Source organism: Mercenaria mercenaria, chromosome 2, assembly GCF_021730395.1.
Source record: "Mercenaria mercenaria strain notata chromosome 2, MADL_Memer_1, whole genome shotgun sequence".
Classification (NCBI taxonomy): domain Eukaryota; kingdom Metazoa; phylum Mollusca; class Bivalvia; order Venerida; family Veneridae; genus Mercenaria; species Mercenaria mercenaria.
The window spans coordinates 40881400-40896220 of record NC_069362.1 but is presented as its reverse complement, the minus strand read 5'-3'; the positions used below and the strand labels follow the sequence as shown (position 1 = coordinate 40896220).

Below are 14821 nucleotides of genomic sequence, written 5' to 3'. Positions count from 1 at the left end.
GTCGCCTTTGGATCTTCTTAAACCCTTGATAAACCCTGCACGTAATTGCATTTATTTTGGGTTAAAAAAATAACAAAGTGTTTTATAAAAATTTTCCAACATTAAAAGGAAAATGGAGGGGGCCAAAATGGAAAAAGATGGACCAGTAAAATCTTTGATTATTTGATACTTTTGGGAAAAAAACCTACGTTTTTATTTAGAAAACAACTTTTTTCAATAAAAAGGGGATATTGTTTTTTTCGGGTAAATCAAAAATTTATTTCATGAGTAAACAAAACATAAAAAACACGAGGGCGAACCCACGAGTGAAATTTTAAACATGGATGTTCACGGATGAAAAAATTTAAATCTTTCACCGAAACAAAAAATTTTCTGTTTATTCATCTTTTTTCTTGGTTTCTTTTATAAAATTTTTTTACTTTTTAAAAAAATTCCCCGCAGGGACCCACGTTTAACGCCCCGCTGTGTTGCCCCCAAATATTCTAAAAAAAAAATTTGGGTCCAGGTTGGGGGTTTTTCTAACAGAAGAAAGAGATTAATTTATTTGTAAGGGATATAAATAATATTTTGGTATTTTTCAAAAATTTTTTCAGTAACTTCAATTTTTTTAAAAAAAAAAAGTGTAAAAATTCATACGCGCAGATACGCCCCCCGGCTTGTCAAATTCGGTCCGCCATTTTTTTTTACTTCAGTCAATGGGGAAACCCCTTTTAAAACAAATAACTGGAGAAAAAATAAACAGTAAAAATTGGGGATTTAAATGGATTATTTTAAAAACTTCGTGTCGTGGTGTTACAGTTAGTCACCGGGTCCTTTTCTGGAATAAAACCCCTTATTCGTTTTAAGGGGTCTGCGGGGGCAATGGCAAATTAACGGCTTGTGGAAAGGCCCCTTTCACGTTTGCTTTATTTGGGGCCCTATTAACTGTGGCATTTGTGCATTTTAGGGTCGATGTATTTGGGGGAAATTAAAGAGGTTTTTGGGAAAAGGCCTTGCAAAAAGCCCCTGGGAGCGTTTGGTCCGAAGGCCAGCCCCTGGCCCGGCACGGCCACCATTCCCTTGGTTTTGAAGGTTGGTTTTTTTCCGATTCACAGTTTTTAAAAATATTTCCGACTTGGTCGTTGTTATTTTACTGTAGTTGTTTAAGAATTCACATTCGGGACCAGAAATTTGCAGATTGGGTTGGAAGGACCCCACTCGTTTAGAGTTTAAAACCCAATTTTTCGGGAGCTAAAAAAAAAAATAAAAGGGAAATTTTCATTAAATTTGACTATGAAATTATTTAAAGGGCAAAAAATTATTTTGTACAATGCATTTTTTTTTGAAAAAGTATGCGGCAAAGTTCGTTTTTCTAAGTTGGCTGAATGGGAGGTTTGGGGTTATCCATTCTGCATTCAAAAACCCACGATCCGATTCATTTTACTTTTTAAAACAAAGAAGCGGATCGGGAATTATCAAAAAACAATTCACTGTTCTGACGTAAAATTTATTGCGTCAAACGGCGTAGCAGCGCGCAAAAGAAACCTTTGAAAAGGGGCAAAAAAATTAATGAATCGGAAAAAGATGATTTTTAAAGTCCTTGGGGTAAAATGCGCTTTACTGTAGCATTTTTTTGCTGGATTGAAAAAGGGGGTAGGATGTGCTCGTTACAATCTTTTAAAAAAAATTGAAACATAATCATTATTAAAGAAAACGAAAAGGGGGGTGTGGGGCAGTGCCCCCTAGAATAAAGGGGGAGGTTTTTTAATGTGCGTACTGGTAAAACGGGTGCCCCGCCCTTGGAGTGTTAAATCAAAAAAAACTCCATTTTGATTTGTCTTGAAAAAACAGTGTTTGTCGTTCAGCTGCTAGTATTAACAATTTCGGGCTCCGCCCCGTGATATTTTTTCCTTCGCATCGAATCCAAACAGTGATTTATTCAGCGACAAATCACCGATAGATTATTATTTCTTAAAAAAACCACTCGGTGCTGAGTTCCCGACCCAGTCATAGCAGGGTTTGAAAAAAGTAGTTTTTTTCTTACACTTTTGATACAAAATGTAGGTTAAATCGAAATAACAATTTTCCCAATGTGTTTTACGTAAATAACCAGTTTTTGTCTTATGCGAAACAGTTTTTTAAAAAATGGGCCCTTTCTTGATACATCTTACATTACCAAAAAGAACACGGGAAAACAGGGTTTTTTTCATAAACCTTTTTGGGAATTTATTACTAAATTTTTTTAAAATTTTCCAGGGAAAATAAGTCAGCGATAAAATTTTTAAAGTCCCATTTTTTAGCTTGCAGAATGATATCCCCTTCAAAGAAATTGCGAATATGACGTCGGCAAAGTAAAAAAGCAGGATGAAAAAAGCATCAAACGACTGCATGCCCTTCTATGGTTAATTTTTTTACAAGAACAAAAAAAAATCTTAAAGAAAAATCGCAGGGGGAAATTCCCGGACATCAAAAACAAATTCAGATTCTTTTGGGAAAATCCCCCTGTAAATGCAAATACAAAACGAACAAAAAATTTTAAAGTTTTTAAAAAGGAAAAAAAATATAGATCCCTCCCCCACAAAAAAAAAAAAAAAAAACAACTAAAAAAAATTTTAAATGTTTGCGATGCAAAACAATACGATTGAAGGGTTGTGAAAAAAAAAAATTGAAACACAAAATTTCATAAAAAATTATGGAGGCCTGGTTTACAGTCGAAAAGTATTAAGTTTCTTGTTATAAAAAACTACTTTAAATATGATTTTGCGGGTATGACTTGGAAAGGGTTTTTCAAAAGTAGATATTTTACAGTTTTAGGGTTTTTTTTTTTTCAAAATAAATTAAAAAGGAAAGAAAAATAATGTTTCGTTTTGAATTTTTTTGATTGGGGAAAAAAGTTTTAGTATCCCTATGAGGCTTTTAATTTTAGTACTTACACCCCAGTAAAACTGTGTTTAAAAAGCTCGATTGAAAATGTTTGCAAAAAAATGGGGGAAAAATTTCTTTTTGGACTCAGAACAAATGGGCAAAAAATCGGCTTAAAAAAATTGTTTTCGGGATATTTAGCTGTTCTTTTATATCTAGTAAACCATGAAAACATAAAATAAAATAAGATGTATAATATGCCCCCTGTAAGGCGTTATTCGGGGATTTTCAATTCCTGCTCCCCCTTCATGCTCTCATAATGTTGAAATTTTTTTTATTTCCAAGGGGGGGTTTTTTGAACCAGCATCTCTGGGTTTTATCATTTGGTGAAAGGAAAAATGGGCTTCGGTTGCACATTCGTCCGGTCGTTTCTGGCTGTCACTGTACAGATGACAGGATCTCTCGGGCGTCAGCAGGGGCTAGGTTTTGGGTTTTGTACCTCTGAAGTAAAAAAAAATTTTACCTTTTTATACATCTTAAAACTTTATCTTTATTACAGCCAAAACCTTTTGCAGACATTTACAAAAAAAAGCAATCTAAACTCAAAAAACGTAATGGTGATTGTCAAAAAACCAGTGTGCTCCAAAGTCTAGGGGAAGAGGGCTGTTACTAAAAAAGCAGTGGCCCTGGGTTCGAACCCCGTTTGGATACTTTTTTGTTGTTTATCTTTTTCTTTTACAAAAATCTACCATTATTTTTCAGTAAACCGGGAGTTGTTTATAGTATAGGAGACGTTGTCAAATGACTTTTTCCCAATAATCGTAAAGAAAGTAAAAAATTTTTATTTTCGCCAGGAAGGATCATGGGGGGGAAAAAAGAATATGACTTTTGTGACTTCCACATTATTTAAAAAAGGGACTCCTCCAGATCTTCTACTAGTCTACAAAGATTTTTAAAAATTTCGGGAAAATAAATGCTATATTTCTTAAAGGGGTTTAAAATTAATTTGAAAAACATATCATGACAAACCCCAATTAAAATTTGCTGTTTTTCTCTTTTTGATGAAAATCGAAATGCGTTTGTAACGCATTACTCCAGGTAAACTTTTCCCAATTAAAAAAATTGTATTTTAAAATCAAAACCACTAATTCTATGCTTTAGGGTTTACAAGACGGAAAAATTCTTTATTGCCGGGTTGTCCGGGTTTCGATTGCCAGACGGGTCATTTTTTTTCTTGAATAGGTTTTTTAAATTATTTTGAAACAAAACTTTTCTAATTTGAAATATGACCAAAAGTTCAATTTGAAAAAAAAAAAATATTTTTTTCCAAATCTGGAGGTCGTCCCCTTTAAAAACTCGATGAGTAAAATTGATAAAAGCTCTGAAGCCCGCTTTTATTTTTTTTATTTCAACTTGTTTAATAATTAATTGAAAAGCCCCCTGTAATTGATTTCACAAAATTTTTTTTTTTTTTATTTCACGTTTTCAATTTTTTCAAAAGGAAAGTTTGTGAAATTTTTAAAAATTTTTTTAAAGGGTTCAAAATAAAAAATTTTAAAAAGCTTTTTTGGGGCATGAAAAAAACCGAAAAGAAATATAGGGGAAAAGAATTTTTTCAATTTGTGACACAATTTGAAATTACAAAATTTTAGTGCCTTCATGCACGAAAAAAAACAACACAAAAATTAGGTAATTCTGTAAGAATTAAATTACTTATACATTTCGACTTTGGGGAGTGAAATAAACCCTTTAATAAAAATGATAAACACTATGAAATAACCTTGAGTCGCGTCGTTTACATTAGGAACGCGGAAAAATTGACTTTTTGTTAAAAAAAGAAAGTTAATTTTTTGATGTTTCGACATGAATAGTAACAGTGATAAAAAGAATTTTACTTTTGTGTCTTTCGACATTTAAATTTTATTAAACCTTTGAAAAAAATTTATAAAATGCTCGGAAGGGCCTCGCATTTTTCTTTTTATTCAACAAGGTTTAATAAATTCAATATGAAAACACTCATTTATTCCGCTATTATCACATGTTCGACGTTGGGGAGTGTAAAAAAGCCTTTAAAAAAAAATGAATTTGAAACGTACCAAATGTCCCGAGGATTTGACCAATTGGTTTGGTTTGTCTTCTGGTCAAAAAAAATACCCCTCACCAGAATTTGTCCATTCAAAGTGAATCCCCCCAGCAAGACACGGCATTCTTTGCCTGTCCGTTTCCCAAATGGTTTGGCATAAAACCACATGGAAGTAAAAAAGCCTTGGAGTGTATCCCGTGCCCTGCTTCAGGCATCTGGTCAAGAAAACCCGTCAGGTTTTTGAGCTCTGGGCTTATTGCCAGTCCCTGCCTTTCACGTTGCTGTTTTCTTGAAAGGCAGCTCGTGTTTTGGAAAATTCTTTTCCCTTGAATTGGCAACATTGCTGATTTTGTTTTTAGATATCTTCAACAGGTTTATAAAGCCCGCAAAGTTGTGGCTCATTTCCCGCCATCTTTTTTGGTAACACCAAGATAAATTCCACAGAAATGTTTAAGTGATATGGGGAATGTTTTGGTTTTCCTTCATTTTTTGACTCAAAAAAGAAAAATAACTTCATGTCACTCTTTTTTCTTTTTTGGGGGTATTTTTTTTTTTTTTTCTTTAAGAACTGTCCATCTACTTGTCTAAAGTTCCCTGTCTGAAACCTGAAAGTCTCCATATTCCCCGGGTAAAAGAAATTGTAAAAATGTCTTCAGACCCTGGATCCCGTTCTTTACAAATCTTTATTTTAACAAAAAGGGCGTCAGATTTTTAAGTGTTGTTGTTTTGTTACAACATTTAAAAAAAGGGGAAACTATACAACCAAACCCCCCCTATGTATTACAATTTTCTAAGGGGTGTCCAAATTGGGGGGGAATGTCCCGGGACAGTGAAAAATTAAATTTTGATAATTTTACTGTGGGTTTACCAATTAATCACCATTTATTTCAGTAAACCACTGAAAAAGCATGAATAATTCCATATTAGAATTTTTTCATTTAGTTAGAAATGTATCACGATGTTTTTCCCCACTGGGGTCCTTTTTTTTTTTGTAAACTTTTTCTTGGGTCTTTGTAAAAACCTTTTTTATTCACCCAAAAACCTGAAAAAATATAAATCACTGTAAAAAAATTCTTAATTAACCCAAAATACCTGAAAATAGATATAAATCACTGTAACACTTCTTTCACCCATAATACCTGAAAAGAGATATAAATCACTGTAAAACTTCCTAATTAACCCATAATACCTGAAAATAGATATAAATCACTGTAAAACATCTTCTTTCACTAATAATACTTGAAAATAGATATAAATCGCTGTAAAACTTCTTCTTTCACTCAGAATACCTGAAAATAGAAATGTATCATGGTAAACCTTCTTCATTCAATATTTTACCCATAATACCTGAAAATAGATATAAATCACTGTAAAACTTCTTCTTTCACTCATAATACCTGAAAAGATATATAAATCACTCTAAACCTTCTTCGTTCACCCATAATACCTGAAAATAAATATAAATCTCTCCATAAACTTTCTTCATTCACCAATAACATCTAAAAATATATAATGCTATTGTAGAAAAGCCCATGCCTTCCCAAAAGCATAGTAGTAATAGACAAGACGTCAATTGGGGACAGGAGTGAAAATCAAAGAGACACAGTGACTGATAGTTGATTTAGTGGTGATCATCTACTCGGCATGTCCATTTAAATGTTCTCTGTCAAGTGATTCTCAAGTTTTCCATGTCCTGGCGCAAGTAACCTTGACCTTTGATCAATGACCCCAGAATCAATAGGGGTCATCTATTCTGTATGTCCAATCATCCTATGAAGTTTCAAAATTCTGGGTCAAGTGGTTCTCAAGTTACTGATTGGAAACGGTTTTCCATGTACTGACCCCTGTGACCTTGACCTTTGATCAAGTGAACCCCAAAACAATATGGTTCATCTACTCTATAAGTCCTAATCACCCTATGAAGTTTAAAGGTTCTGAGTCATTTGTGAAACTGTTGCATTATAAATTACAGTGTTCCCTCGGTGAAACAAATTTTGAAACAAACAAATATGGGTGGTTTTCAAAATAATGAAGCAAAAGTGTGACATAGGGGTTGAAAATTCAAACTTATTTCTTAGGGTGGTCACCTATTTTTTATGATAGCAAATACTTCAAATTTGAAGGAAATAACTCTCAGAAAGTGTTGAGACATGCCAATAAGAAAATATTTCAGCCTTTAATTCGAAAGTTCAGTGATTTTCCCATAAGATGGGTGATAAATGTTGCAGTGTTTTATGACAAGGAAATATGTATAACAGTAATTTTTTCAACATAAATGATAAGTAATGGGTGTATGTGTATGGTTTGAAACTTATTTAATCATATGTTTGTGGACATTGGTTTTTAAAATCACCCTTTCTGCACAAATCTGACATGAAAATAAAACTTTACCTAGAAAAGTTGTTGCTGAATGCAAAATAACTAACATATAGTTATAAAACCTATTTTTTTCTCTCACTTTGCATGTTCATAAACCACATGCCAAATTTCAAGAATGTCCAGTAATTCTAATTTCTAGAATTGTCAGCTCAAAATTGAGTTATTTTACAGATGCACAGGGGACACATACTGAAGATCAGTGTAATATTCATCCATTATTAGTTTTCTATTCATAAAAAGACTAATGGTAATCAACTTTAGACAAATACTATTAAAAAATAGTTTATTCCACATAATAACTACAAAATTGAAAAATTTCACTACAAACACATGAAAATTCAACAGAATGTAATGCTTTAAATGAAAAAATAAGTGACTTTATACATAACTAACACAATGAAATCATTTAGTTTACATGCAATGCTTATTCATAGTAGAAAAATGACAAAATGCCATGCATGATAAAATGGAATAGTAAAATTCATACATACTTTATAATGTTACTAAAAAGGGTGCACAGGGGACAAATTGTATCAAAATATTTATTCATAGAATATGTTCATGGTAAGTAAAATTCTTTTAACTACACAATATTTACTAGTGAACATTACATATTTAGGTAAACTTAAGAGCTTAAGAAGCAATAAAATTGATGTTTCCACTTTTAAACTTGAAAATTGGCAACTTCAGAAGAAAATGCAAACAATGAATTTTAAATTGTCCAGGGTTTCTTATATAATGCTAAATTATAAAGTAATGCCTAAATTTTGCATTCACACTGCTAAGAATATAGAACTGCCACCACAAATTACTGTAATGCTATGATAATTGATATATGTCAAAAAAGGGTGCACAGGGGACATCACTTTTGGCTCTGTGAATGTTTAACAGTCAGTAATATGTGAAGTTGAACGCTGCTTTTGTATCTGTTGTAACTCCCTTTCAAGGAAAATAAAGTAAAATCCCATTTTATTTAAAGAATAAAAGAAATCTGAATCTTAACAACTGAAAAGGTGCACAGGGGACATTTTTAGGTGTATAGACATCCATCAAGTTTCTGAGAAAGTTGATTTATTAAAGAAAAAAATCATACTGTGTCTTCACAGCTGAAAGGATAAAGATCTTAGAAAAACATTAAGACTTTAGAAAAGTAATAGGGTTATGAAATTGTAGTGTTCAACATTTAAATTTAGTATTTTTTTCACTATTTTTTGTGAAGGGGGTTCCATCACAAGATGTGAAATATTGGGAACAATAAGATGTAGGTAATGAAAAGAAGTATTTTATTTAAATGTGCAGAGTTTAAGTTACACAAAAAAGCCAAAGCTGTAACAACAAAGCATGGTTTTAAAAAGTAAGCCACAGTTGAAAACTATACTTCATGTAAAATGTCACACTTTTTTGGGTGCACAGGGGACAAAATTAGCTATATAATTTAAAATAACTTTAAAACTGTTTGAGTCATTAAGCTGAAATTGCACACATTTAATGACTACATTGAGTTGGATATAATTTGTCCCAATATACATTCTAAAACTAAACTGAATTAAAGTATGGTGAGAGAAAAGAAAAAGCTTCATTATTTTGAAAACCACCCATATCCTAAGTCTGATAAGACACACAGGCATCAATATGTTTGAAGAAAAAGCCAACCGAGTCGTGAAAATTTTATTTCACTGTTTAAGGGGCCATCACAATTTTTCAGGCAAAATTAAACAAGGTCACACAAAAATCTGACCCAAAGTTCTTTAATCTCTGTCTAAAAAATTCAGGAAGTAAAAGTTTTTAAATCTACAAACAGATTAAGAATCAACCACCATAAATATTTTTTTGATAAGATTCAAATTTGGTAGTCTGTCAAGTTAAAATATTTTTTCTGCCCTTTTTTAATGATAAGCATGAATTAATGTTTACCTCTTTAGAATTCTGCTGAACACTATCAAAACTAGCAATATTATAAGAGTTACAGTACCATATCATTCCTAATCGTTTTATGACAATGACCTATAAATTGCCTTTAAACGGATACTCCGGTACTTTTTCAAGAAATAAGTCTATGGCTTAATATTTTTAAATTACTAAATGGTTTAAATGAAACAGAAAGAAGCTGTTTTGTCCAGTTAAATCCTTGCTTTGGTAGTCGCTATATTGACTACATGTGAAGTCGCAAAAATATGCCACAACTCATGCAATGAATAATCTGACGATATTAATCTAATTATCAGATTTTATCTTGTCTGTGGTGAAAATGAGCAATATCAAATTATAACTGACACAAAGTTTTCAATATAAAGGTAATTATGAACTAATAATGGCTAGATTATCATCCAACTCTTTCTTAAGTGTCAGGGGTCAGGTTTTATTTTTGAGTTTGTAAGCATGGTAAATGACACAATGACATTAAAAACATCAAGATATTCAGAACAGTGTTATAATGTCTATTAAATAAACAGATAATAAAATAACAAAACTACTTAAATCTGAAATACAAATGTTATCATTGATAAAAAAACTTTTTTTTCTTTTAGATAAAATATACTGGGTGCCATGAAAATTCAGGGGACAGGTGGATGTGATAGTGTCATACTTATGCAATTATTTTTTATTATGGCTTAAAGTAAGCATGCAGGAATGAGTCTTAATGTTTATCAAATTTCTTTCTTTAAACACCATTCAGCACTAAGTATAAAAGTTTAGAATATGTATGGTACACATACAGACACGCGCAAAAAAACATGCATAAGCAAATTATTCACCTTTAATTTACTTTACTTTACGGCAGACTCACAGAAAATTTCAACTACCTTTAAGGTCAGTACATTTAGGAAAGGACTTTTGTTAAACGTAAGTAGACTTTAAATTAAATACTAAATTTTAGCAAATGGAAAAAAATGACAACAACAACATCATCATAAAAAAATATCTTAAAGATGTAGCCATAAATATATTTTTGTAGAAGAAATTTTCCAGCATAAGTTTGTTTTTTACTGCCATGGAAAGTACTTTCTGTATTTAATCTAATTTTTTCATTAATATTTTACATTGTTTAATTATCCTTGGGTTTTGGTCTTGTTCTAGCAGACAAATACATTATACACTTGATATTTGAAATAAATAACTACTCCACTGTTTAAAAGTATTGAACAGAATTACTCATAATATGGTCATAGAGCCAAAGACTGTTATTATTTTCTGAGCCAAAGAAAATTTAACTTATTTCTTTTTAAGTATTTGTAAAGGAAAACTTATAAATTAGTTTTAATTTTTTTTAATCTTGTTGTTTAATTAAATAAATTGTTCTAACTACCCATTGTGTAAAGTGTTGTCACCTCATCTTCCATTGGTTCTGTTGTAAATTTTTATATTGTTAAAACTAGACCTAGCCTATAAAGCACAGACTGACATTAACCATGGCAAAAGGTCTGCCTGGAGATGATGGTAGTTGTCTTCAAGTCTGCGCAGGCGTGTTACTAGGCCTGTTCCTACTGTGTACCCTTGTCTTAACACCAACTGCTCTATTCACTAACCACTGGGCTTGTGAAGTACAAACTGTAGATCATTCAACATGGTATTCACACTATACCACAACACGGACAGAATGTAATGGTAACAGCCTTTTTACAAGTTATTGGTAGAATTTTATTTAGAAATGCTTAAAATGTAGTGAACAATACTTCTGTTTAAACAAACTTTATTACTAAGTGCCAACTTTATCTGTGCGCAATGGTTTTCTTGCCACCCAATAGTTTCTAAGTTATTTCAACAAAAGAAGCAACAGACTGAAATAATTTTAGAACTGTGCTCAGGCAAATCTATTCTGACTAAAGCACATCTCCAATAAACGCTACGCTTTGGATCTGAAGCCATGCTATTGATAGCCTCATTCTAACAACTCTTCCATTAGCCAATCAGAGCCTTGCTTTCAACATTTTGAAAGCGAAAGTAGAAGTTTAAAAAATATATATTTAGCCTGGGTTTTTCATGTTTACAATTCTTATGCCGACCACATGATGACTGCACCCTCGTGTTTTGAGAGGTATCATATGTTATGGTACGGACTTTGTCATGTACGCCCGGGAGAATATGTAAGGCACCGGGTTAGCTCAGTCGATAGAGCACTCGCCCTGTAAGCGAGGGATTCCGGGTTCGTGCCTCAGACTGACTGCACATTTTTCTCACCCTGTGACATTCAACACTATTTTGATGGTTCAGCCAAATGCTTGTTGAAACAAGTCGTCTGATTGGTTCAAATAAAAACAGATTTGCGAAAACAAAAATAGCAATATCGGAAATCCAAATATACTGAAAGATGAATGTGAATGGGTCATCCTCAGATCTTCATTTAGAAGATCAAGTACTTTATATATAGTCAGATTGTGTGCTTAGGTAACTTATCCAGATAATATATTAAAATCTCAGCTCTCATTAATTTTATACAAATTTATATAAGCTGGATTACGAAGAAAGATTCATGCTTAGTTGTACCACTCTAGAATCTGCTTCTTGGGAAAGAAGAACTTGTGTCATATGAGAAGGGGTTTTTATGACCCCAGTAGTGTTGGATCTCACCACCATGCTGAGTGCCTGACACCTTAACCACTACAGAACTACTCCTCTTTTACAACTACTAATCTTTTTAGCTTGATTGTGATGCAAGATTCAAGTTTACTTGAATCAATCTCTAGTCTGCATGCTGGAAAAACCTGAGTTCTGGTGCCATATGACGAACCAATGACCCCCACATTGAGCGGATGGCACCTTAACCACTTAAACACTACTCCTCTTAACTGAACCATTCTGTTTCTTATCATCTACTAATTTCAGGGGTGGATGGTGCAGCTCTAATATTTGTATACATAGCTTTTATCTTTATGTTCCTTCCTATCAAATGTGTATGCTGCATTTGTTGCACAGATGAAGGTTGTGCCGGCTACCTTGCTTTAGTAATGATCTGCTACAGTATTTCTGGTAAATATTCCTTTAAAGATGTATAATGCTTAACTTTTGATTATCATAAAATACTGATTCAAATATAGAAATTTCTCATCCTATATATTTAACTTGGCTACACAAATAAAAATTATATAAACTAACTGTGTATGTTGAGCTCTGTGTGTGTGTGTATGAGTTTGGGTTAAGCATATTTTTCCACAATTTTTCAGTCATACAAAGGATGGTGTCTACTTAAAGCACATTATTTCAAGCATAGGCCTGCATCTGGGTTAACCTTTTACCCTGCTAAATTTTTATTACAAACTTATCAATCTTTCAATTTGGACAGTACCTTTACTATTAAAAGGGGTACTTTCCAAAAGATACTGACTGATTGGTGAACAGGACAGATCATGATCTACACTGGTCAGAACTTTTTTAAGGCAGAATCAATTGTGTCCTGCATGATAAGGGTTAACCCACCTAAGCTGGGCAACTTACAAAATACAAAACCAGTGCATGTTAATTTGAGATGTAAAGTTTTTGATTTTTACTACATTTACCATTTTAATTACCCTGTTGTCAGATGCCTAGATTATTCAAAGCATTTGTCACCTTTTAGCGAGTTAATGTCCTACATGAGTGATAAATGGTTGGGTAATTTATGCATCAAAAATCTTAAAATTTATCCTAATATATTTCAGCTGTTTTCAGCTTCATTGGATGTCTGATTCATGCTGGTCAGTTTGCAACATCCCAGCTCGGCTACTCTTTCTACCTGGGTTTAATACCCGGCCTACTATTTCTACTGCTTATCCTACTGGTTATATTAATGTTTGCTGCAGCTGAGAATAATTGGGAATGTAAAAACTGCTGCGATTCAGACTGTACGTGTTGCAAAGAAAATGTCAGGATCAATCCTTCTCATTCTGTCAATCCTGGGCAATCTGCAGAGCAACCAAGTGAGAATAACAGACAAGCATCAGGGGGTGAACACAATGATGGTCGTGTTTTTACAATTACGCCATCATACGATCAAGTTTCAGGACAGCCACCAGCGTACACTGAAGTACCAGGTTTCAAGAACAAAATAAAAAAGCCAATCTGAAAACTTAAAACAAGTAAAATTATTTTTGATATAAATATTCTGAATTTGTGTGAAGATTTCATTTCTGCCGTTAGAATTTTAGTTTTGTGTGTTGTACATTATGTATTTGGTCATCAGAATCTCTTGAGTAAGTCTTCATTTCTATATTTCTTTCTATCATGTTTTTGTACTGATAAATGTTTGATACTCACAGGAAAGAAGTCCTTAATTTTCAATAAATTTCTTCTGAACTCCTCTTAGCTTTTAATCATATATGATCCTGATATTTTTATTTTTTTTGAATACCTGACTGACACTAAGAAGATTATAATAGAAGTTTCAGCAGTTAATCACAGTGAAATATGGCATTTTCCATAAATCAAGGGTACATAACTCTGAACTTAATAGGCCGAATTGAAAAGATCTTAATAGGTATACACATTCTATGTCAATATGAATATGACTGGCCAGACCAGTGTAGAAATCATGATGCTCGAGTGTTAACAAAGCGAAATATACAACAAGAGTGCCAGACTGTCACAAAATACGCCCGTCATCGAACTTGGCCTAATTAAGGAGGCATAGTCCTAGAGTGCCTGAGGCGATTTGGATGGTTATCGTACTTGACTGAGATATTATGCCCACAAACATTGTCATCAAGTTTGCTGAAAATCGGATGAAAACTGTTTGACTTAAGAGAGCGGACAAGGCTAATTTCACTGTTTTTCAAGTAATTCAAGGGCCATAATCCAAGAGTGCCTGGGGCGATTTGGCTGGTTATTGAACTTGGCCACAAACATTGTCAGTAAGTTTGGTGAAGATCTGATGAAAACAGTTTGACTTAAAGAGCGGACATGCTTTGGACACCTTCTGAACGCCTGCCAGCCAGCCGCCACGGGTGTTCACATAATACACCCCGCTCTTTCAGAGACGGCGTATAAAAAATGTAGCACTTTTATTTTGAAGGTCCATTTCTTCACAAAAAATCAATCAACCAAAAAAAAGAAACCTGTAAAAGATGCACAACAGTTATTAGACTTGCTATTGGCCAATCCTGAAAAGGTCCATTCATCAGTAAAATAGGAGCATACGTCTGAAAAAGTTATTAAAAAACTGCCTATAAGGGGCAATAACTGTGCAAACAAGAGCTGTCCGTAAGACAGCGCGCTCGACTTTTCTCAGTGCTTGACTCTGAATTAGAGCTTTGCCAGTAAAAAAAATTCTAAGTTAAAAAGGGACATAACTCTGTCAAAATTCAAATCAGAGTTATGGGAATTGTGTCTCCTTGTGTAGACTTTGATAGTAAATAACTATTTTGAGTTTCAAGTCAAAAGCTTTAACAGTAACAGAGATATTTGACTTTTAACAAAAAAATTCTAAGTTAAAAAGAGGCATAATTCTGTCAAAATTCAAATCAGAGATGTGGGAATTGTGTCTCCTGGTGCAGACTTTGATAGTTAATAAGTATTTTGAGTTTCAAGTCAAAAGCTTAACAGTAA

The 14821-nt window shown here is 33.0% G+C and overlaps 1 protein-coding gene across 1 annotated transcript in view; it reads right to left on the bottom strand.

The window, feature by feature from the left end:
- Nucleotides 1–14821, bottom strand: part of LOC123563799 (SEC14-like protein 1) — a 51033-nt gene that overhangs the window by 20647 nt on the left and 15565 nt on the right. The window contains exon 9 of the mRNA XM_053525339.1: nt 6343–6371. Within this exon, the coding sequence (XP_053381314.1) occupies nt 6343–6371 (29 nt within the window). The remainder of the gene's footprint in view (nt 1–6342; nt 6372–14821) is intronic.